Source organism: Gymnoscopelus microlampas (assembly GCF_963454915.1).
Source record: "Gymnoscopelus microlampas genome assembly, chromosome: 14".
Classification (NCBI taxonomy): domain Eukaryota; kingdom Metazoa; phylum Chordata; class Actinopteri; order Myctophiformes; family Myctophidae; genus Gymnoscopelus; species Gymnoscopelus microlampas.
The window spans coordinates 26,048,311-26,074,818 of NC_139951.1; the positions used below are offsets into that span (position 1 = coordinate 26,048,311).

Genomic DNA, 26,508 nt, shown 5'->3' on the forward strand with positions numbered 1-26,508 from the left:
TTACATTCACCCATTCACACACGCAATGATACACCGATGGCGGAGGAAACCATGCAAGGCACCAACCTGCTCATCGGGAGCAATTAGGGGTTCAGCGTCTTGCTCAAGGACACTTCGACACTAACTCTGGGGGAGCCCCCCAACCAGGGATCGAACTGGGTTTCCAGTTCACTCTACCCGGCCACTCTACCCCTGAGCCACTGCCGCCCCAAATGTGTGTTGACTGGCCATAAAATTGTCTACATCTATCTATGGGATGTACAATATGTGAGTGCTGCAAGAGGTATTTTAAATATAGTCTCGATGCTCATTTTAACTGGAGGAAGTATTAAGTTGTTCTTCGTGACCTTTATGTTAAGTGCTTTTAAACATAACACTGAGGACTTTACTGTGTGTGAACTATTTGTCTCCCTCCACAGGCCACACTGAAATTAACTATCAATAATCCAATAAACCAGTGTGTACTTTGTGCATTGAACCAACTCAAAATCTCCATCAACATAAAAACTTAATTGCATAAACTTATTATTAGTGAAGAATCAATGCATTCTACTCTACTATCAATATCGGCTACGGTTAGTCTCTTGAGAAATTAGAATGGTGTATGTCTGCACATAATGTCACACAATGAAATATTTATGTGATTGATTAATTAAAGGCATTAATCCACTTTTTGGATTCAGAGCCTTTATGAGAGTAGTGTGCATTGATTCTTCACCAATAATATGTCTCCTGTAGGCGAGATAACTCGGTGAGATTATGTCTGACATTTACTTATTGCACACTCAGCAGTGCATGTTATAATAAGCAAAGCCATAGCCTGGCCTCTGTCTAAGCTTAATGTCAAAAATATTATGAAACTGAGGGCTGTATTCGTGCAGACAAAGAAAATGCAATTAGGGATGCACCGATATCTCCTCTATAGGACTTTTTTATTTTACTTTTTGAGTGGTGCCAACCACTCCTATATCTGACTTTGTCTGTGTGTCCGGGTGTATGTATGTCCAATAAACAAACAAACACATTGATGACAACATCAATACGGGGCTCATCAAAGGCACCACTCTCTTCACATAGGGTGTGATTTTTTTAAATCGCTTTGAATCTTTAAAAAAAAATGGTAGCCTAATCATATCGGGACCCCAAAAATCGGAATAGAATCGAGAATCCTTTTGATTTGAAAGAAAAACAATTTTTAATCGAATCGTGACCCCAAAAATCGTAATCGAATCGAATCGTGAGATAGTAGAAGATTCACAGCCCTGGTTATCTGTTGCCTACGAAGCTGCAGATTCTGAACAGTTATATCTTATACTGAAGATTTACACCAAAAACGAAAATAAACTAGAAAAAGTGCTCCTCGGAGCACAGGTCTCCGCCAGGTCAGGTAGGCTACTGTGGCCTCCTGGTGGCGCTATAAAAGGCCAACGTGAAAAGGGTGCCATTTCTTCATAGGCCTTGCACGACAATCGGACACTGACTGCATTCATGATTTGAGGCATTTTGTTAAAAACATGTGTTTCGCTAAATTAGACCTGTTGGTGGCGCTATAACAGGCCAATGTTAAAAGGGTGGCATTTGTTCCTCAACATAGTGTGAATGTGCGTGCAAAGTTTGAGCGCAATTGGACGGTGCGTTCATGATTTGCAGAATTTTGTTCAAAACAAGCCAATAATGCAAACTTTAGATGTCAATCTTAGCCATTCAGTATGGAATATGAAAAATCAAACACATCCGTCATGATCACATGACTATAGAGATCATGTGTACCGATTTGCGTGAAATTTGGATAAAATTGGAAGGAGTAGTATAAAACTAGAAAAAGTGCTCCTCGGAGCACAGGTCTCCGCCAGGTCAGGTAGGTTATTGTGGCCTCCTGGTGGCGCTATAATAGGCCAATGTGAAAAGGGTGGCATTTCTTCTTTGGCCTTGCACGGCAATCGGACACTGCATTCATGATTTGAGGCATTTTGTTCAAAAGATGTGTTTTGCTAAATTAGACCTGCTGGTGGCGCTATAACGGGCCAATGTTAAAAAAGTGGTATTTGCTCCTCAACATGGTGTGAATGTGTGTGCAAAGTTTGACCGCAATCGGACACTGCGTTCATGATTTGCGGCATTTTGTTCAAAACAAGCCACTACTGCAAACTTTAGATGTCAATCTTAGCCAATCAGGATGGAATATGAAAAATCAAACACATCCGTCTTGATCACATGACTATAGAGATCATCTGTACCGATGCGCGTGAAATTTTGATAAAATCGGAAGGAGTAATATAAAAAAAACATATTTACATATGTCGGCCTCTTGGTGGCGCTATAAAGGGCAGATGTGAAAAATGCAGGGCAAAGGTTTTTCCTTGACCTCTAAGGAGTGCGCTTACAAAGTTTTACACAGATCGGTGCAGTTATAGGTAAAAACACAAATCGGCCTGTTATAGCGCCACCATGAGGCTGATTTGAAAAATGTCAAGTTGCAATTCGTCCTCGGCATAGTGGAAATATGCGTGCAAAATTTCAAGGAAATTGCATGCTGTGTTGATGATTTGAGGCATTTTGTTCAAAACGGAGTACTCCTGCAAACTTTGGAAGCCATTTTTAGCCAATCAGAATGGAATATGAAAAATCTGAAATACCCGTTTCGTGTAATGACTATAGAGATATTGTGTACCGATTTGCAGTATTTTTGGACAAAATCTGTAGGAGTACTGTCAAAAGATATATTTTGCACAAATCGGCCTCCTGGTGGCGCTATAAAAGGCCCATGTGAAAAATTTGGGGCAGAGGTTCTGCTGTGGCATCCAGGGAGTGTGTGTGCACAGTTTCACGGCGAGCAAGCCAACGGTGGCGGAGATTAGCTGTACACAGACAGATCGAATGACGGACTGACACACGGACGGACGGACGGACGGACGGACAGGGGGTAAAACATACTCTCTCGCCATGCCTTTCGGCCTGGCGGAGACAAAAATGTGTTTTACACAAGTCGGCCTCCTGGTGGCGCTATGAAAGGCAGATGTGAAAAATGCAGGGCAAAGGTTTTTCCTTGACCTGTATCAGTGTGCATACAAAGTTTTACACAGATCGGTGCAATTATAGGTAAAAACACAAATCAGCCTGTTATAGCGCCACCATGAGGCTGATTTGAAAATGTTCAAATGGTAGTTCTTCCTCGGCCTAATGGGAATGTGCATGCAAAATTTCACGGAAATTGCATGCTGTGTTCATGATTTGAGGCATTTTGTTCAAAACGGAGCACTCCTGCAAACTTTGGAAGACATTTTTAGCCAATCAGGATGGAATATGAGAAATCTGAAAGACCCGTTTCGTTTAATAACTATAGAGATACTGTGTACCGATTTGTGGGATTTTTGGTCTGTAGGAGTACTGTCAAAAAATGTGTTTTGCACAAATCGGCCTCCTGGTGGCGCTATAACAGGCCCCTGTGAAAAATTTGGGGCAGAGGTTCTGCTCTGATATCCAGGGACTGTGTGTGCACAGTTTGACTGCGAGCAAGCCAACGGTGCCGGAGATTAGCTGTACACAGACAGATCGAATGACGGACGGACGGACGGACGGACAGGGGGTAAAACATACTCTCTCGCCATGCCTTTCGGCCTGGCGGAGACAAAAATATCTGTATCAGTATCGGCTAAATTGTTATTTTAAACATCGGTATCGGCCAAGAATTTCCATATCGGTGCATCCCTATAATTGTTATTATTATTATTATTATTACACTTATTATTATTATTGTTGTTGTTATTATTTCTTACAGTACCATGGCCATTAGTTGTTATGCCAATTCCTGATTCCCAGTGTATTCTAGTCCTAGAGGAGAGCATCCTAGGGAGAGCATCCAAGGGAGTACGTCGCAAATGTGGAGGTACATACTATTCCTCTCATTTCAACTCTACACTGTGGCTTCCCTCCCGCAAACACAGACAAATGTGTTCCTTGGAATGCTTGGCCAAGCTGGATGCACTTTGGTGGATTCAAACCCTCCACGGTGTTGGGAAGGAACTTTACCAATGCACCACTCAAGCGCAAGAATATACTCATTTATGCGTGGCAGGAGGCTAGGCTGTTACGGTTCAGATAAGCATACACCATTTATGTCCTTAAAAACAACATGGATTTCAATGTAACTTTACATTTGAGGATCGTAAAACACGTGTGTATGTGTGTGTAAAAGATGTGAATATTGTCAACTGACTGATTCAGTTGATAACCTACTTGTTTCTAGGTCCTTCCCTCTTTCTGGAGTAGTGAGGTAATATTTATTCCAAGGTTGACGAAGATAGTGCCAACACACCCTTCTATTTAAAGAGAGTATTGGCCTCATGCTCAAGGCAGGGTCTCTGTCTTCGGCCCAAAATGGGCACAGAAACAGCTGAGGAAGCAATGCAGGTCTGTTCTATTACAAAGCCGATCAGACTGCAATGATAACTAAGACTACTGTACCTGGCTCTCGACCGTTTTCGACACGGATTGTCAACAATGCTTTATTGAACAACTGAAGCACCGATACAGTGGCAATTTCCCATGTGACGAGTAGCCTACTTGATGAAGAATAGTGTCTGAATGAAAAATGTCAAGCGCTGCTTTTAACAACGGAGTGAAGTGAAGTGCATGATGAAACATGGGAAGGTAAAATTGCTGAATGGGTATTTTCCGGTTCCACTAGAACTGACCTTGGCCTTAACAGATGCCTAACAATGGTTCAGTGAGTGACTATGTATCATGCCTGACACTGGAGATAAATGCTTTTATTACAGTTTTAATAGCTTCATTTATTGTTGTCTAGTGAGAAAGATAATGACTGTTTTTGAATATATAATTATAAATGAGAGGGGGAAAAGACTATACTACCACTATTGCTAATAAGACTATTATTATTAGGCTATTATTAATGATAATTGTGGGCCAGCAATGTTGATGGAATGTGAAGAATCGGACAGATCCATCTTGATCACATCACAAGAAATAAGAGCTGAAGAAATCAAACCCACAAGCAAGAAAACAAGACAAAGAGGGGTTTAAGGGGGGGGGGTGAAGGAAGAGAGACATGGACACAGTGTGGAATTAAGTGTTTCTTAAGTGATATTCAAAGTCACACAGATAAGCACCTATAGCGTTAGCACAATGTCTGTGGTGTGGAGTGGAGTGTCTCCTCAATATGACTGTCAAAGCTGAATGAGTAGTTCAGGAACCTTGCTAGGAGGGTGATACAGTACTACAGAAGAGAGATGACAAGATCAGGGGTCGTCAACCTTTTTCAGGCCAAGGACCCCTTAGCTGAGATGAAGCAGGGATCACGATTACATTATTTAGCAGATTTAACTTTTTCATAGATTTCATAGATAACTTCATAGATGTGTTTGACAGCACTATCATCAGTGTTGTGTGAATTCATGTTTTTTGTCTGATGTTGGCTGGTTTACATATTGGACCTGATTCACTAAGCTTGTTTACACCAACATTTTGTACTTATTGGCTTTTACGCAACTTCCAACGTTAGGAGTCTGATTCTCCTTTTTTGTCTGTGAATATTGACTTTCTCATGTCTGCTCCGAGGCAGACTTTAATGGGACCAAATCTTGCGTATGTCATTAGAATCCCTTATTCCTCATACAAAATCAATTACAATAGTGCCAAAACTCAAATAAAATATGTATGTGCAATGTGCCCAACATTTGTCAAAACACATATAAAAAATATATACCCTGTATATGTAAAACGATCTATTGCTTGTATGCACATTATAGACATGATGCAAATTCAACCAATCTTTATTTCTTTTCAGTTGACCCATTTAGAGCCGAATTATTAGATCCCTCTGCCTTTTTGCCGTTTTTGCAAGTGTGGCCACAGTTTCGCTATTAGGCTTTCATGCCAACTCCAATGTTGCACTATTCATTTGTAATATTGACCACATATCACATGAACGCAGTCTTATCATATTGATGAGGATACAGTATGGATGAAATCTAGCTGTGTTCATGACTCCATTTCCAATTCCGATGTACAGTAGGACAATGGAGGGTTCGTCCAAAGGACAGAATCCCCTCAGTAATCAATAAAGCTCTGATAAAAATTATCGGATATTGGCAGATTCCAGCATCATCTTTTTACCTCGGCAAAGGTGAGTGAGGAATTGTTCAGTAGAAAGGGCTTATATAATATCCATTCCAAGTTTTATTAGCCTCTGTTAAACCTTGTAAACTAACTTCTTGATTGTCATTACACGTGAGAGTTGGCTATTACTTAATTAAGGTTCGCTTGCCTTACGCTCATTGTAAGCTGGTAGATCTGTCCAGTTTGAGCAGTGGCGACGTGTCGATGTTTCTACATAGAACATTTCCGGTTGCCTTTAATGGTCTTACATGGGGCGTGGAGCAATGCAAATGATTTTGCCACAGGAACGTGCCTCTGATCAACTTTCAGACAAATATGATGAACACCTGCGATACACACACATCAGATATTTACACGCCGTTTGGTGAATCGCACGTCAGTTTGTACTTATTGAACATACACACACCTTTAGTTTAGGCACTATTTATGAACAGCTTAGTGAATCAGGCCCATTATCTTTTCTATTAAAAAGTTGTTCATATTAATGTGTATTTTCAGACATTTAACTACATACAGCAGTAAACTTTGACCTCTGGCTCTGTATTTGGTTCGCTCTTTTTTCCCTCAACATCAAACCTCTTTGCTGAAAGTAGCCGATCTACAAGCTATTTTCGGTGAATGTTCCCTAATGAATAGGGAATTAGGGATGCTAGGGTTCAAGTGGTTAACGCAAAAAAAAAGAAAATAAAAAGTTCCTGTCACACAAAGATTTGTCAAGAGGAAGCATTTGTAGGGTGAAAATCTGTGGAATCAGACTGTGGTAGAAGTGACAGTTGGATTAGACGTCAAGGATCACACTTTGCCTCTTGAGATTCAGAAGACTTGGCAGGAGTCACTGTGGTGTCATATGCCGATGAAAGGATTGTGCAGACTAAAGGGCAGGGGCTTAACGTGGTGCTGATATCCAAGTTTGCTCTGCTTAGCTTAGCTGTAGTTAAAAACCAAGCTGTTGGTTTATGGGATACAACTGAAGACAAAAAAATCGGTTGGTCTGGTATGTCTAGCCTTTGACTGCGGCTGAAGTATACTTGACATTATTTGAACTCTCGAGGAAGCCATTGAGTGCCATTCATTTCAGTATGGTATGAAGCCACTGCAATATTGCAGAGACTTGAAACTTGCTTGAGAAAGGTAATACAACACAGTGACCTTGATTTCGCTTAAAGTCTTTGGAAAAGTTGCTTTGTGTTTGTGTTTCAATGCATTTTGAAGAACAGATTGATTTGAAAAGACTAGCCAAAAATGGTCCCGAGAGAAAAGCTTGATCTATAAAGGTCTTAATGCTCTGTGATGTTTAGCCAACAGTGACTAAATTATTCAGGTAAGTTTGGTAACGTACTATGCAGAACATTTAAACAAATGCGGTCTAAAGATGAAACAATTGACAGGATATGGTCTGTGATTATTTATGATATATGGAAGCTGTGAATAGACATTTCATTTACAGTATTGAGAGTGGTGTGGTCCTCTAACCCATCAAGACCAGGAAAGCATCTGTGTTATTTTCGATTTTTGCGTTGGCTATTCAAAAATAGCAGAATTACAAGCGAGCTTGTGGATCTGCTATTTTTGAACATTTTAAACAAATCTTGAAAGTGTTGAAAAATGTTGAATCATCTTGAATTACGAAAAAGATTGAGAACTACTGACATAAGGCATTTGTAGAATCGGCCTCAGGTCTTGGGTTAAGGAATTGGAGTGGTGAAAGTCTCAGACACCACAAAACAAATCAAGAATGAATAGTCTAGACAGAGACTAGAAAAATAAATCATTTTTATTCGATTTTTTACACAACCACATGCTAAAGTGATGAGGACAAACATTCGATCATAAGACCATCGTCAGTGCCATCTGACGGCACTTATGATGGTCTTATGACCATGAAACATTTGTCCTCCTAACAATTGTGCACTTTGGGCACTTTAGCATGTGGTTGAGCATGTAAAAAATAAACAAAAAAGTTTATTTTTCAGATGACTGAGAAGTCATCCGGTGCGGTGGGAGCGCGCCCTTAATTCTTTTTTTGTGGTGTGTCTCAAAGGATAAGGATAATTCCTTTTAACAGGTCGTTCATGAAAGTCCTTGCGGTCTTGTTTCCAATGTGAACCTGTGAGCATTTAGGGGTTAAGAGTCTTGCTCAGGGACAAATTTCATTTCATCGACACATATGCTGGCCCGGCCTGGAATCGAACCTGGGGCAACCAGGGCCTCTGGCTCCCCAGGCGGGCTCCCTAACCACTCAGCTATGGCCGCCCCATTTCAGCTATGGCCGCCCCAAACACTAGTTCCTCTTAGTTTTTGAAAAAAAAGAAACTACACCTGTCTACCCTGGACTTTATTCCTTTAGGAATTGCATATAGTGGCTCAACGGGTAAATACTGTACGCTTTTTATTTTATTACCACCTCAGGACCTGGGCTTTATGTCCCTCCTTACTTTCCTGTCTCTCCTTCCTGTCTTGCCGCAGAGGAGAAAAGTATACAATAGAGTTATGATAGTCGGGAAGCATAAAGCCTTGAATAGCTCTTGGTAACTTGAAAAGTTACCAAGGATACAGTTTCTTGGTATGTCAAAAAGAAACGTATCGGATTGGACTGCTTGTACTGTATATGATTAAATTGAAATAAAACAGACTCCTGCCCTAATATTTCTGTCTGTCAGTTTGATTTTGTAATTGCCATAATACCAACGTTTTACTTGTACATGAAGAGGATAGATTTGGAGGGCAAACTAAAACAACCACAATTTTATCATCATATTTATCCCGTTGAATGTTTTGATATGTCAAATACTGAATGTTACTTGCTATTTAAAAGCAAATAAAATTATGTCTGAACGAAAATAAATATTTGTTCACACACCGATGACGGAGGAAACCATGCAAGGCTCATCGTGAGCAGTTAGGGGTTCAGGGTCTTGCTCAAGGACACTTCGACACGTAGCTATCACTGAATTATACTTAAATAGTTAAATACCTTTGATAAATGCATTAATAAAACATCCAGTATGGAAATGTGTCATTGTGTCTATTGTGGACACATTGTACTGTTAAAATGTTCACGGATTTTTCATGTAGAATTGCAAATGAGGGATCATTACTTCAAAAGCTACAGACAGCAAGACTGCAACGGTACTGTGTCAGCTTCACTGAAACATACATCACGGATGTTTCCTGTCATTCATTGTCAAATATATTCCATTTTTGGTAAGCCCTGCCAGCAGAGATTATAAATGGAGCTAGGGGCTTGATTCCATCGGTGTTGGAATGTAGTAAAATGAAAGATAAGACATGCCATAAACCAAGGTGGATTAAGATTGAGTTGTGTAACACCCAGCTGTGATATTTTTCCCTATCTTTGACATTTGAGAAATAAAGCAAACTACACCAGGAACCAGAGGATCTCATATCTCTGAGATATGAATAGGAAGCTGTATTATGTAAACCAATTAAGAACCGTGTTTATTATCACGACAGAATGGAATGGCTGGAATTTGTCTCGAAGCTTCACCACAAAACATGGAGGCCTGGTGAAGGCATCAGTTCCCACTGACAGTGTTCTCACTGCCCCATCAGTTGTGGGGGTAAAGTACTGCAGAGCATTTCAGTACAATACTGTAGGTAAATCCAGAGCCAGCATAGAAACAGGTTGTGTGGTTCATATATCGTGTGTACTTAATCAACACCCATTATGAGGATTCAGGGTTTGGAACTATACAGAAAATGATTGAATACTGAATATTTTATGAATATTCTTTGTTCACACAATCTGCCATTGCTGTAAAATAATTGGCCTGATGGAGTGAACGGACATGACACAAATCTCAATGGCTCTGGGTAAATCTATATAGGTTTTGTGTCCTCTACCGACGGAGAGAGGTAATTTGGTATCACTTTCTTTGAAGCCCATGTGTATAATGCATTATAATCTGATAATAACACTGTATATTAATAATTATAAGCAATAATAATGCTATATAACAATAATCATAACACATTGTAAAGCACTAGACGCAAGTCGGGCACGATGCAAGTTGGAAATGCATGCCCCACCGAGTTATGCAATATCTGTGTCAGAGTACCCGTTGTAACTGTCTGTCTGTCTGTCTGTCTGTCTGTCTGTATGTATGTCTGTTTGTCAGTCAGTCAGTCAGTCAGTCAGTCAGTCAGTCAGTCAGTCTGCCTGTCTGTCTGTCTGTGACCATTTTATGCCCAATATGGATTTTTTTGTATCTGTCTGTCTGCGTCCCTTTTATGCATAAATGGAGTTCTGTGTCAGGATGCTCAAATAGGGAGTCTCAGCCAGTCATGAACATCATATTGATGATACAAGCGTACTCCGTCATGAGGATTTGCTTTTCTATCAATTTTTTGGGGAGATCCGCTGATTTCCCACACATGAGATATTGGGCTTGTGGGCAGGGCTACTAGTACAGTAGGTGTCCTACCTGACACCAAGGGTCACAAGTTCTCACTGGAAGAGTAGGGCAACCACCTCCAACCATTGCAGATATGCTAGTTATATTGTGTTAACATACTAATACAGATTGAGTAAATACAAATACAACAACAAATGATAACATTTTGCAGCAAAAATGCAACGAAGAAAATATTCCACTCACCACCAACACAAATATCATGGGCCCTTGATAGATGTAATCTGTGTAGACTCCACTTCGCTTGCCAAACCAGCATCTGAAAAGGGGTAGAGCAGTCAATTTTTAAAGAGTAAGTTCAGAGTGCTTTGTATTGTCTTTAAATATATTTTAAAATTATATATATAATATATAAGTAATATGCTCCCCTCCAAGTTCAATTCATTTTGTTGATAATTACCGATTTAGTTCTCTAGGCCTCCAAATTCACTTACCAGAGCAAGCACATAAATCACATTGATCTGCGAATTGGTAATTTGCTCAAAACCTGACTTATGAACATCATCACCTCATATTTAGACAGAAGTGATTCGCTCCATCAGAATAACACATTACATTTGAATAATCCAAACCTACACTGTACAGTAATCCACTTTTTCATATTACACTAGAGATATTGGCTGGGTTATCACCCATCTAATTGGTTCTTAATATCAATCATTGTGAACACTGACAATTAAACTGGCTGGTGTGTAATTAAGAATCATGTGTAGCCTAATGTAAATGTGATTACAGAGGGATATTAACGGTCACTCGTCTCTTTAATCCAATACAGTTTGACTTTGCCTCCGTCCTTCATTATCAAGGCTTGCATCAGTTTTAGAATCGGTTTGCATGTCAAAAAAACACATCAAAGGACTTACTTCTCATTGTCGTAGTATAGTTTTCCAATCGCCCATGCCACAATTATGGGAAACGGAATACCTGTAAGGGGGGATTGGACAATGAGAGAGAGAAAGAGAAACTGACAAACACCCAAGGACAGAAATTGCATAATGGCACTCTGGGGATTTCACACAGTATTTTCGTTTTTTTTTTTCTGTCAAAAGCAATTGTGTTTTGAGAGTTGTGATCCGCAGGACCTGTCAACGCCTGAACATCCCTGTGCAAATGAATGAAACGCCAGACTCTGGTTGAAGATAATGCAGAGTGATTTTCTGTTTTGCTTAATTGTTAAGGGTACAATGAAGCCTGAGTCATACTTCGTTACACAACCGCACCGCGTGCTGAAAATAGCCGACCTACAAGCCCACAATGTGTAGCATCTGTTGTGAGCTTGTAGGTTGGCTATTTTTGGCGCGCAACACCGTCGTGCGACAGAGCATAAATTTGGCATTAGGCAGCTAAACTGCCAGGAAGACCTTGCCATCCCTCCTTGTCAGCCAACTGTGTGTTTTTTTGGATGCTAGCAGCGATGCGTTGCATTGCCCGTGTTAGATACTGTACTGTCAAACCTCTGGGAAATCTAATCGCACAGCCTCAGACCGCTTCAATTGGTTGGGGATGGTGTGTTTGAAGAAAATAAATAAATAAAAACAAAACCACACATATCTCCATAATGTTCTTTCTTTCATGTTGCCTATTTCTGCCATATGGTCCACACACCAGTTGGTGGCTGAAGCTAAGCGAGGAAAATGGAAATTGATCATGTTCTCTCTCTCCTTTCACACCATTGCCAAAGAAATCTGCCATCTCCCGCTCACATCTGTCATTTTGCTAGCAGAGTTCACACTGCCTTGAGGGGGGCACTGTAACCCAGCTGGCACAATACACTAATCTCAGCACAGCATAGTTTAATCTGACAGAGTGAAAAGGGGTATTAGCAAACGCCGCACTAATACGTTTCAGTGGTGTCAAAGGAAATCCTCGTAGCTAGAAAAGTCTACTTTTCGGCAGACTTGAGAGGGTCCTCATGGGTTCCTATGGTCATGACATGTCATCAATGCATCAAAGATCATGAAAAATATAGGTCGGATTCACTTCACTTTCTTTTCTCTCTCAAAAGTTCAAATATTGAAAAACTTGCAAGACGGCATGAGATCTCATATACAGCATGATAATAATGTCATAATAAATGTTTGTCATTGTCATGCAAATCACAGCTTGCTCTCGCATTTTGATCGGAGTGAGCGGTCACAGTAAGTGAATAAGACTCAAACCACAAAATGAAGTTATGCAGAGCTCACACAGCACACAGTAAGATGGAGTGAGTGGAGAGGGAGAGCGTACGTACACCAGCCAATGCAGATGAACATCCACTTGCGCAGCTTGTCGGTGGAGTAGGTGAGCACAATGGCAGTGTGAAGGTAGCAACCCTCGCCAAACATCCAGAAGAAATTGGTGGAGTGGAAATAGTTGAAGGAGGCCGTGACGAGACGGCACCAAATCTAGGGAGTGAATCGATTTATGAATTATAATGTATGTATTAATTCTAACACCTCATAATTAGGTTAACGCTTAATTTGTTCAACAGCATGCCTATTGCATCAAACAATGCCCTGTGGCAAATGGAATATGAAAGCCTTATGCTCCTTATTCTTAATCATTATGTTAATATAGCCCAGGAAACAGGGTCAGATTACTGGAGAAGCGTCTGATGGGATGATTGATGGGAAATAATCCACTCTAGATAATTGAAGCTCAGATACAAAATACAGCCTTTGTTCATTGCTTTTTAGCTGCAGAATTGAGTGAGGATGATTCCATTTGTGTGAAAGGATATGCTTTTAGCTCCATTCACAAACAATTCAGCTACGGTATTTATCTCTAATCTGACAGGGTCTACATATAAACTGTTCTGCTATAATACTACTATCTCTATGGTCTCTGTCTCTGCTGTTGTGGGTACACACAACAATGTGACAATATGTCAGTGGTCAAATAAGGATAGAGGACCGTGCTTGTGGTTAGAAGGTTGCTGGTTGACACCCCCTAGACCGGCAGGAAACATCCGGGCAGAGAAGTGGATGAGCAACACTCAACTCCTCCCTCAATAAGTGCCTTACTCAAGTGCCCTTGAGCAAGGCACTTATCCTTAACTGCTTCAGTTGGAGAAGCACCTGGGCGGGGAAGTGGATGAGCAAAACTCAACCCCTCCCTCATTAAGTGCCTTGCACAAGTGCCCTTGACTGCTTCAGTGGAACAGCTCAGTGGCCAACAGTGGTTGTACAGGCAGCTCACCAGGTATGAATGTGTGTGTGGCTGCCACTCACCACATTGCTTTCATGCACTTCGGGGTTCATGGTCATTTGGACAACAAACCAAGTGGCGTTTCTCAGGATGAAGGCAGTGATGAGGTTCCAGTGGATGATGTTCCTCAGACAGCGAATGCTCCTGTGAAACAGACGAGGAACACAGCACTCATTCATTTTCATTCATTTTCTCCCTGCAGTTTAGATGTTATCTACCCCACCCAAGGGTGTAGACAAACACATGTCTCCTCCAATAAGTAAGACCCGTCACCCGAGGCCGATTCTACAAATGCCTTCTAAATCAGTAGTTCTCACTCTTTCAAGATTTTTCAAAAATGTACAAAAATAGCAGATGTACAAGCTCGCTATACAAGCTTGTATATCTGCTATTTTTGACGCTAAAATCTAAAATGACATGCTTTCCCAGTTTTAATGGATACATTTTTTATTATGATTTTGTTTCCTAACTGTTCATTCATTTTCTCCCCTGTTCATTCATTCCCCCCCCACCCCCCCAGCCCCCCACCCCCCCAGCCCCCCCACCCCAGGGTGTAGACACATGTCTCCTCCAATAAAGGAGTTTTAGCGGGAGGACGTCATGCGTCTTTACTGTTATTTCATCTAATGTTCAAATAGAAGGTTAAAACATCACACTGGGCCTGGGCCGCAGCGTGGCAGTCCAGGCACCCTATGGCTGCAATGCCAGCCTGACAGCGTGTCGCGGGTTCGACTCCCGATCCTGACGACCTTTGCTGCGTGTCACCCCCCCATCTCTCTCCCCCCATTTCCTATCAGCCTACTGCATTCTATCAATGAAGGCAAAAAGCCAACAAAAATATCTTTAAAAAAAAAGAAAAACATCACAACGGTTTAAAGCTCCCAAAGTGGGTGACCTACATTGCTGTAATGTATTTGTTATTGTATTTGTTTATTTGATAGAGTGTAGAGAAAGAGATTCGTTTTGAGGATATTACTAAGAGGAGACCGTGTAAGGGAAATAATACAGGAGGGAGAAAGCGCCAGTGTTGTATTGGGAGGTCCTAACCACTGGGACCTTTTCTCACACACTGGATCCTCACACACTGTTGAAGGCCAGACGGCCTAAAATGTGTTGATGGAGTATTAAATTAAGTAAACAGACCTTGTCTGAGTGTGACCCTTTCCTTTTATAAATGTTAAGAGTTTTCTAGGACAACTCACTAGGCGGTCAGAGCGCAGAGAAATACAAACAACTTGAATATTTGAAGAAATGACATGCTTCATCTTTTATTTTGCACTAATATGTACTTCAGTTGACCGGGGTCACCCAGGGGCTCTATACTTGGTCCCCTTTTTTCCCCTCTACACCAAATCTCTTTACTGATATAGCCGATCTACAAGCTCACAACGCGTCGCACGGCGATGTGTTGTGAGCTTGTACATTTGCCTATTGTGCCTAGAATCGGGACGCTATAGGGTCCATGTGGTTAAATATACTTTTTTACACAGTACACTCTCACTAAACCATCAAATCACATACAAAGAAATCCCCGGAAGAGATGCAGAGAAAATTGAAAAGACATACAGCCTAAAAATAAACATGTTAGTGTTGTTTCCAGAGGCTATGATGTTTTCTAACGGTAACGCTGTGCATGAATTGACCTTAGGGTATAATTAAAATCCAGCCCGTCTTCCTCAAAGCCAGTGGTCGAAAATAGAAACACGTATTCCAACCTAACGGATAGAACAAACCCACTGTGGTGACCGTAGAGACCGCCTCATTCTCATTTTATTGTCACCAGCTGAAGGCATTATCAGCAAGCACAGGACTGCCTCTTCCAGTGCCAGGCAGAGACCCGTGATTTATTTTTCAACATGCATCAATTCTTTTCTTCTTCTTTTTTGTTTCAGACAGGTCAGTGTAGAGCATTTTTCCCCCCCAAACATAGGGTTGCGACCCATTCTTCAATGGTCTATGACATGTTTTTATGGGTCACAAGTAAATATCCTTTTTTTTATTGCCGTAATAGGTCTTAACACATTGCCTGCCAAAGACTTTTGAAATGTAATTTAAAATACATCACTTCCCTGCCAAAGACGTTTTAAAACGTCATTTTTAAAAAAGGGAGAAAAAAAACTTTTTTTTTTTCAGAATCAGGAGATAACGTGATCCAAAGATTTACTGCTAAATTCACTTCCTGGTTAACTTATTACTTTAAAATCCTGTATCTCGGCTCCTGTGTACTTTTTTTTATTACTATGTATTTTTGGCGAAACATGCTATTTTCAACTGGCTGCAGTTATGGAACGGATTACCGCAATCGGATTTTTTTCACCCCGATTCTACGAGACCCCTGTGTGTGTAATGAGGGGATCACCGTGAGGACGGTGATCACGGAAAATATTCTGTGACTTCTTGAAAAGGTAAGAAAATCATAAAGAATGCTGGCAGAGGCTGCAGCCTGTTTTACAAAACCCCTGGCAGTGAATGTGTTAAGTGGTTAATTCATAATGTATTTTTGTAAGTTTGGGTCCTGGCCTGGCAAGACACCAGATTTCTATTTTGGGTCACAAGCTGAAAAGGTTTGGGAACCCCAGGTGTAGAGAGACAGGAAACCAAGAGGAGAGACATGCGAGATAAGACAGGTGTTGGATTTGAACACTAGTCCTCAAGCTCACAAGGAGCATAGGTCTATGCATTAACATGCTGAGCCACCATGGGCACCCCAGCATGCATCAATACATTCTTAATAGGTATCCATTGCAATTGGTATCAATTTGTGCTGACCGTGGAGACACACAAACAACTGGATTTTCCAATAGCAATACTGGCCTCCACATGTAGCATCATGGGTGTTCTCCTACCTAGACAATGACTGCCTAATTAACACAACTTAATGGAGATTCCTCACACGAGACCACAGTGCCATTGTGACACATTATAATTGCTCAAAGGGAAAACATAAAAGGCGGTGCTTGTGGTTATCACAAGCTTGTACACAAACTCAGATCGCCTCGCAAACCACTGGTGTCTTGTAAACTAATTTAGCCACTCTTGCTTCATTAGTTTGCTATATAACGTAGGCCGCACGCTGCCATGCCAGCAATGCGGCGAGTGATGTTTCAGAAACCACCGTATTCATTACGCAGTGTGACCTCACTTCCCATGGCACACTGCCAGTGGGGCCAGCACGGCACAGCACATTAATTAAGAAAAAAAGCGGAGTACTTCTCCAGACAGGCCTTTGTTAATATGAGATGGGCTCCATGCCATGGAAGATGGCCCCACACTTGCTCTCTCTCCTCTCTGTCTCTTGCTTTTAAAAAAACATTCTCTCCTCTCTCTCTTTCTTCTTTCCTTCCATTTTCCCTGCTTGATTTCCATCTTTACCCCATGAGAAACTGTCTGACACTGTGGCCTACCATCTTTCAGAGTTCCTTACAGCTGAGAGATCTTGAAATTGTCCTGGCATTTTCCGGGGTTTTTTTTGTGAGTGGGTTGTATGTGTGAACGCAAATGCCCGACTAATTAGGACCTAACACGCAACTGACTTAACGCTTCCAGTTCTCTTGAGTGTTGTAAGTGATTTTTTAGGTATGAAAGAGGAGTTATTTGTGTTTTATCTCTTACCATAGTTAGTTAGCAGTTGCAAGTTTCACATGAACACTCTTCATGCCATTATTTTTAGGAATACAATGTACTCCTGTCCTGTATTCCTACACCCCCCCCCTTTTTATAAAAAACATTTGAGAATGTGAAATAGACTTAAAAATTCAATAAAGGTTTGATTGATACTGACAGTCCTTATAACGTTTTGTTGTGCATGGGTGTGTCAATAGGAGACTGTATGTCAAGCAATTCATTCATTCATTGCATCGTGTGAGTCTGTAGATCTGCTATTTTTTCTTTTTGCCTGCTGTTGACATCAGGATGTGGAACAATTATTTCAACAAAAAAAGAACATGATAGCTTATGCATTACATGTATGTAAGTGCTCAAAACACTATTACATTTTTGTGTTGTAGGCCTATAGATATTTTTGGACACACATAAAATCCCAGCCAAACTGGGATGCCGGGTCACCCTATGTTTAATCAAAAAGTAAATGTATTTATTCATTTATTTATTTTTTAAACCTAATGGGTTCCCAGATTGCCATACTTAAAGTGGGATGAGCTAACACGTGCGTCTACCCAGACACCACCCCTCACCTAAACAGACTATTTAGTATTTACAGTTATTTGAGAATGCGTCTGAAACAGACATTCTCCTGTTGTGCTACATGTGTGAAAGGGCAGGCCTGACCTGACCTGACCTGATTCCCTGGACATATTCCAGAGTTCTTATGTAAAAGAGGCTTAAGTTAGCCAGTGACACGACAGGCCAGATCACTGACAACGATGAGAGAGCCTACAAGAGAAAGGTAACAACCTGACACAGCCGTGCCAGGAGAATAACCTGTCTCTCTAGACTCAAGACCAAGGAGCTGATTGTGGACTACAGGAAGAGAGGAGGGAGAACTAATCACCATCAAAGGAAGGACAATGGACATCAATGGCCTGTTGCCTGTCTGCCTGCCACCCACACACACACACACACACACACACACACACACACACACACACACACACACACACACACACACACACACACACACACACACACACACACACACTCAGAAGCAGCTGTGCATACACAATCACACACAAACATGAGACAAACACAAAAACACTTGTAGATCCTACATCCACACACAGTACCTTACACAAGCACGCACGCGCACATGCACACATCCTACACAAAGGCACCTGACACATTACTGTATATTTATCCCCCGGTTTGCTTTACAGGAGTCTCATCTCTCTCTATTTTCCACCTCAGAGTCACTTTTGGTTTACTCACTGTGGTGTACAGTGTGTTATTTCAACAGTTCATAACTGTTCAACCTTTGGACCACACAAAATGTACTTGTATTTCTTAATGCACAAGCACACTTTGGTAGAGGTTTGGGTTGTGTGGTTACCTTGTCATGATGTAGTTTGGCAAGATATCTTGCTCCGTTGATTAGAAATTGATAATACAAAAATGGTCTCCTCATTGACTTACATTGTACACATCGGTGAAACAGCTCTCAAAGTCACTCTTTTAGCACAAACGAATGCATACAAAGCTGATTCTGCCTATATACAGTATAACATCACAGAACGCGGTTCTGCATTTCGTTTTTCATTTAAAAAAAAAAATCAACTTCCTGTTGCTTTAGCTATTTTTATTAGGCCAGGACTGGATCCGCAGATATGGATCTTCCAATTGTAAAATGACACGGTCATTTCACAACCCAAACCTTTACCAATAATAATAATAACAACACATGTTATTTGTAACACACTTTATATTTGACACAAATCTCAAAGTGCTACAAATCTCAAAGTGCTGTATATGCATTATTATGAGGTATAAGGAGGAAGAGTTACATTAACAATCTATAGGTTTACTAAGAAATTGTATACAATACACAAGATAAGGAGGGTGCTGTGTTTAGTTTGTGTGTGTATGTGTATGTGTATGTGTATGTATAAATATGCCATATGTACGTGTATATGTATGGGTGTCTGTGTATGTGTGTGTGTGTGTGTGTGTGTGTGTGTGTGTGTGTGTGTGTGTGTGTGTGTGTGTGTGTGTGTGTGTGCGTGTGTGCGTGTGTGTGTGTGTGTGTGTGTGTGTGTGTGTGTGTATATATATATATATATATATATATATATATATATATATACATACATACAGTAATATATTTAGAATCGAATATATTTATACAATATATAAAAACTTGTACGTTTATATTTATGAATTACTTTATTTAATTATCTGTTTATTTTGAAAGATTTGGTTTATTTAAATGTATACCATGTTGGTATATGAAAAAATGATGAGATGACGCTGAAGTAAGCGGAACGAAGGGGTAGGATTAAATATGTTTTATACTTCATCCTACTCCTTTTTGAACATGTAGAATTATAGTTTTGTTGTTGCTTGAGGGGCTGTTTTGATTTGTTTTGCATTTTTATTATATTGCATTAATTTTTTTACTTTGCTGCCTAATTTTAACACGTTCAAAATAAAGATTCCATTCACTCATTCATTCATTCATACAATAGTGTCCTTGTGCTTTAAACAAAACTGTCTGATATTTCTCTATTTCTATATATACAATACAGAGTACAGAGCTGCAGTTTGAAAAATGTGAGGTGAAGCTTATGAGTAGTTAGAACCCGTTATCTCCCTTCCTCCAGAGATAGGAAGGAGAAAATGGAGCGCTACTGAAACGTTTCTTTTTTTCCCCTCTAACAGGCATCGCGAGCTCGTTTTGACTCAATTACTTTGATCTACTGTTGAGGGTGGAGGACGTTAACGAGTTTAAAGACGATTTGTACAGAATTATACTCTGACTTATGTCATACTTCGAGAGTGATTGGCTTGTCCCAAATACATTTGTATCGTATCTTCCTGTTCTGTTCAATGAAACTCATATAGTTCGGGACAGTGAGCAGAGTTTTCCCTGACACAACCGACTATCAGAGCCATTCAAGGAGAGTTGCGTCACCTCCGTTCACTTCATCGGGCCAGGTCTTCTACATAGCCGTCTATTGACGAATAGTGACAAAGCCCTAAACCGAAAGTTTAAGGAATGCACTGAAGTCTATGAGCATTTGTAACTATTTCCAGTCTACATGAACCACATGACCGGCGCTGTTTCTGCCCCTCATTGACGGAACTCTCTAATACAAGGCTCTGCCTACTACATACTGTATACTGGACCACCCTGCCTCACAGTCCTCACTGAGACAAAATATAACTTAATAATCTTGATGATCTTGTATTTTTATATTGCACAAGCACACTTTGGTAGAGGTTTGGGTTGTGTAGGCCTTGACATGATGTAGCTAGTCCAATTGGCAAGATATCTTGCGCCATTGCTTCGTTAATTGAAAATTGATAATCAAAAAATAGTCTCCTCATTGACTTACACTGTACGGTGAAGCAACTCTCAAAGTCACTCTTTTAGCACAAACGAATGCGAACAAAGCTGATTCTGCCAATATATATATCAGAAAACCCCGTTCTGAATTTCGTTTTTAATAAAAAAAGGTCAACTTCCTGTTGATTTTGCCATTTTTACTAGGCCTGGACTGGATCTGTGGATCTAGAACCGGATCTTCAAATACTGTAGTAAAATGACATGGTAATTACACAACCCAAACCTCTACCAATAGTGTCCTTGTGCTTTAAACAAAAAACTGTCTGATATTGCTCTATTTCTATATAAAATACAGTAGAGTACAGAGCTGCAGTTTGAAGAATGCGAGGTGAAGCGTACGAGAAGTTCGAACCCGTCCGTTATCTCCCTTCCTCCAGAGACAGGAGGGAGAGAATGGAGCGCTATTGCAAGGCTTCTCTACCAGGCATTGCAAGGTCGTTTTGACAATGACTTAATGACTTGGATTTACTGTTGAGGGTGGAGGTTAACGAGCTTAAAGACGGTATAACGCAGAATTATACTGTGACTTTACATCACCCTTCGAGACTGATTGGCTTGTACCAAGTGCATTTGTATCGTATCTTCCTGTTCTGTTCAATAAAGGTCATACAGTCCCGAATGCGAGTTTTCTCTGACACAACCTACTTACTGTGTACTGGACCACCCTGCCTCCAGTCGTCACAGTCCTCTCACGGCCTACTAGACTACACCAGTGGTTCTCGAACTTTTTCATGTCAAGGACCCCCAAAATGATGTGTTTGGCCGCGGACCCCCATCTCAAAACGTTTTGCACCAGGGACCCCCAGAAGCAAAGATTTTAGTTACAAATGTTTGCTTTAAAATATATATTCAAAGGTTTGCATACATTTTCACGATTAAAAAAAAAATAGCAGATCTACAAGCTCGTAGTGCGGTAATCGGTGCTGCGCTATGAGCTTGTAGATCTGCTATTTTTGAATAGCCAAAGTATAAAAGGTTAAAGTGGTTAAAATCATTGTGATGCTATATTAACACATTTTGCAGGGGATCTCCTGGAACCCCCCCCAAGGACCCCTGGGGGTCCCCGGACCCCACTTTGAGAACCAATGGACTAGACAACCCTTTACTGTACTGGACCACCCAGTACTGTACTGGATCACTTAGTATTATTCTTGACAACCCTGCCCCCAGTCATAACTGTACTGTACCAAACCAGCCTGTACTGTACTGGATGACCCTGCCTGCAAAGGATCACACCGAATCCCCAATAATTATCAAGCAAAATCTATAATCCGTGCATTGTTGGCCCCCGGTCATGCAAGAGCCCTTGAACACAGCTTTATGTTCTACCCCAACAATGTCCCACCCCCCCCACCCCCTTCTCTGTATCCATCCCTTCATCTCTCTATCCATCCCATCCTCCCAATCCCAAAACCACTGTGGCCCACAAACACAAGTTGTGTCGTAAATGTTGTCCTTCGCAGCTCCTATTCATGACGTTGCTCTGTGCCCTTTCACGCTTTTAGCACCCCCCCCCCCCAGGGGTGTGTCGAGGATCGATAATGGCAACGGCTGCCATCGAGGGTGCTAAGACCTCTCTCTCCTTAACGCTCAGTTTATTTCAGGTTTGTCAGAGAAACCCATTGCACCCGTCCCTACGGGGCAGCTTTTGGGTTTTTGCTGCTTTGCAAGACCGGGCTGTTATTGAACTGGCTGGATTTGTGCGTGCGTGCGTGCGTGCGTGCGTGCGTGCGTGTGTGTATGGTGTATGCCCCAGATTTTAGGGGCTTCTGAACCCTTTTTAAATCTGTGCACCAGAGATAGGGAAGGTTTATCCATGCATGACCAAATGGTTGTTGAATAAGAATGCAAAAATCACTTTGAAACGGGGGATCTCTCGGCACGCTGACATCTCCATCACTACTAGGGCTGTCTTCCGGATCACCAGTGGAATGACCGTCTGTAGTGTCCAATGCCACTCATTGTATTTGGAGATCATGTACCAGGATGTATGACACAGGTGTATGTGATGAAGACAAGTGTATGTGATTAAAGGCACCCAGGAGTTATGTGATTATGGGACGGCATACAAGTAAAGACAGTAAAAGGCAGTCCTGTCTCCGTGTGTTTGTATGTTAAACAAAACAAAACACTACACCGTCACTTACCTCAAACACAAGAAGAGGAAGAACGCAATGAGGAGAGCCACCAGGGAGATGCAATGACCAAGGAAGTTGATGATGACGGCTATTTGGTAGTGCATCTTGCCTTTTTTCTGGAAACAATCACAGAGAAAGAGAGAAGGAGAGAGTGGAACAGGGTGTTTTTAGGACATTTCGTGTCTTTTGCATCACTGTCATAATTTTATTTAAGAGATACAGATACATTAAAGATACTGGAAGGCTTATAAGATTTTGATCTCATAAGCTTTCCAAATCAAGATTCCAAATCACTTTCACTCTATTTTGGGAATAAAGCAATTTATTTGCCTGGTACAATTTGAAACACGTAACACGCACGCTTGCACGCACGCTTGCACGCTCGCACGCACGCTTGCACGCACGCACGCACGCACGCACGCACGCACGCACGCACGCACACACGCACACACACACACACACACACACACACACACACACACACACACACACACACACACACACACACACACACACACACATATTGTGTATACAGTAGCTAAAGGTATTACCAGTAGAACAAGGTCACATCTATGTCCAAATCAATGCCTAAGATCACTGTCTGTGACTCTGATATCCACTGTAATTGGATTTCCCCCTCCACCATCAACACTAATCTGTGCTGTGTGTATGTAACCCTCCCATTCCCAGATTAAACATGTGCACCTTTAATTCCACTGTTCCAGTGAAAGCCCCTCATGTGTCCCATTCATTAACCCGTTAAGACCTTGAACGCATCTGTGTCATTTTTTTTAAATTTCTTTGGCTGTTCAAAAATAGCAGATATACAAGCTTGTAGATCTGCTATTTTTTGAGAAATCGTGAAAATGTGTGCAAATCTTTGAATATATCTTTTTTAACAGACCCTGAGGCCGATTCTACAAATGTCTTCTAAATCCTGACAGTTTAAAAATAGCAGATCTACAAGCTCATAGCGCAGCACTTGGTGCCTTGCTATGAGCTTGTATATATGCTATTTTTGAATAGCCAAATACATCTAAAGTGACACAGATGCGTTGCCGGATTGAAGGGGCTAAATGCTGCTGTTGTACCGTAGCTCTCGGCTCTGTTCTCAGGATCGTGAGAGCATGACAGACCAAGCGTGCTGCATTTCGATGCCAATAATGCCAACAATTTGACTATTCGGGTGTCGGGACCACGGGACGGTGGTTATCTGCCTGGTGTGTCAAACAAATGGCAGTTGTGCAACTGTGTAAGACTGGCTGACAGGAAAAAAATAAGTCTCTAGAGCCACATGGGCTCTCAAATCCTGCCAGAAGAAACATCTCTCCTGCTGGATCTCTCTCCCTGCTGCTAAGCTGTCTAAAAGCATCCAATAAAAATAGGTTTTGATTTAATATTTATGTCATCTGTATGTGTTGGAACAGTGGTTCTCAACCTTTTCTGGATCAGGGCCCACTTGGAAATCTTGTTCGCAGCCAACCCATCTGACCAAACAGCGGTCAGATGCATTAAAAGAATCCCTGGCTAATAAGTCAAATATGCCTTAATACATTATAATTGCCCTCTATAACCTTTTTTTTTTTTTTAAACACCTTAGATATTTTATTTATTTTAGAAACAGTTAATCTTTCATTTAATAGGGGCAATGCCTGTTGCAAGTTGATGATGTCATTTGTCCATGTGTGGTCTAGCCCTATGGAATGTGAAAATAAAACATTTAAAAGATCAATTTGATGCTCATATTGACCTTAGGAAGAAGTATTACGTTGTTTTTTATTTTCACATGCATTCCATAACTTCCATAGGGCTAGACCACACATGGGCAAACAACATCATCATCTTGCGACGGGCATTGCCCCTATTGAGTGAAAGATGAAAATTATTTCTAAAATAAATACAAATATTAAAGGCAGAGGTCTTCAACAGGGGGACCGGGACCCCTAGGGGGTCCTCAGAGTTACTACAGGGGGTCCGCCAAATCTTTGTGTGATTATGATTTTTTTTTTACATTAACCACTTGAACCCTATCATCCCTTTTCTGCGGAGAACTTTAGCCAAAAATAGCAGATCTACAAGCTCACCGCGCGAGGCGTTGTGTGCTTGTAGATCGGCTATTGTTGGTAAAGAGTTATAGGTGTAGAGGGAAAAAAGAGCTTAGCTGAAACACAATTTTATACATTATAGAGGGGGTCCCTGCTTCATCTCTCTCTCAACTAGGGGGTCCTTGGCCTGAAAACGTTGAAGACCCCTGATTTAAGGTGATTATAATTTTACATTTTAGTTATATAGGACAATTATAATGTATTATGGCATTTATGGCTTATTAGCCAGGGATCATTTTAAGTGTTCAGCCGCATGCATTTTCAGAGCCTGACCCTAGCCGACATTAACCACTTAAACCCCATATGGGTAACCGGAGTCCCTCAGGGCTCAATACTAGTGTCTTTTCTCTTTTCTGTTATTGTGGGGAAAGCTTTCGCTGCAAATAGCCGATCGACAAGCTTGAGCTTGTCGATCGGCTATTTTCAGCTAAAGCGTTCCCCACAATACCAATGCTGGGGTTTAAGTGGTTAACTACAAAACCGCCGCGGCCCACCAGTCCAACGGTTGAGAATCGCTGTGTGAGAAAACTAGGTCACATGGACTGTTGGAAGTGGAGGTCACTTAACCTTGTGCTAAACAGTGTGCAATCAACCATATAATTCCCACACAGGAGTGGATAAGAAGGAGACATCAGATCAGAGGTCTCACCCTTGCGGTAAAATCCTCAGTGTTAATTTATCCATTTGTAATCCCGAGAATCGACCCGTAAGAGTGCATTTGTACACTCTCAGATTTAAATAAACACTGTGGATTTTAAAGTGCATCAGCTTCAGGCAACATCCGATGTGTGGGCCACAATCAAACATCTGATCTGGCTGTTTTTCACTCTCTTTACTCTATGCCCTTCTCTGTCTCTGAGAATTGTTAGAAATAAAATACAATCTTCCATTGTGTCTGTAAGAAAACAACACTAAGCCGCAGCTCAATAAAAGAGTTTTTCTTTTTTCTTTTTCTGTGAACAAAGTTTCCAGTAGGTGTTTGATTGGCCCGGGTTCTTGTCCCAAGTGGCATGGTAGAAAATCCAGCTCAATACCAGCTCAACTTAAAAGAGAAACTCAGTGAGTGTGAAACCCCTCCCACTCAGGATCGCCACTACAACCCTGCACCCACTCATTTATTTCACCACAAAACAAGGAAGAAATCAAACGCACATCTAAAAAAGCAAACAAAAAGAAGCCAGGTACACTATCCGTTGCTTTTAACAATGATCTTAAAGGGCAAGGACACTTTGGTAGAGGTTTGGGTTGTGTAATTACCTCCATGATGTATCTCCAAAGGTGGGCGAGAAATAAAAATAATGTTGCTCCATTGATTAGAAATTGATCATTCAAAATATGATCCTCATTACAAAGTGAAACAGCTCTTTTTGTCCATAAAGGAAAGCAAACAAGGCTGATTCTGCCATTATAGAACATCACAAAACCCGGTGCTGTTTTTATTTATTAATACAAATGTCAACTTCCTGGGCATAAAAGGGGTGCTCTGA

At 41.1% G+C, this 26,508-nt stretch overlaps 1 protein-coding gene across 1 annotated transcript in view; it reads right to left on the reverse strand.

Annotated features, from left to right (window-relative positions):
* crhr1 (corticotropin releasing hormone receptor 1) overlaps positions 1–26,508 on the reverse strand; it is an 86,986-nt gene that overhangs the window by 5,591 nt on the left and 54,887 nt on the right. The window contains exons 6-10 of the mRNA XM_084077631.1: positions 22,926–23,032; positions 13,784–13,904; positions 12,805–12,958; positions 11,435–11,495; positions 10,758–10,830 (exon numbers count right to left, since the gene is read on the reverse strand). Coding sequence (XP_083933757.1) covers positions 10,758–10,830; positions 11,435–11,495; positions 12,805–12,958; positions 13,784–13,904; positions 22,926–23,032 — 516 coding nt within the window. The remainder of the gene's footprint in view (positions 1–10,757; positions 10,831–11,434; positions 11,496–12,804; positions 12,959–13,783; positions 13,905–22,925; positions 23,033–26,508) is intronic.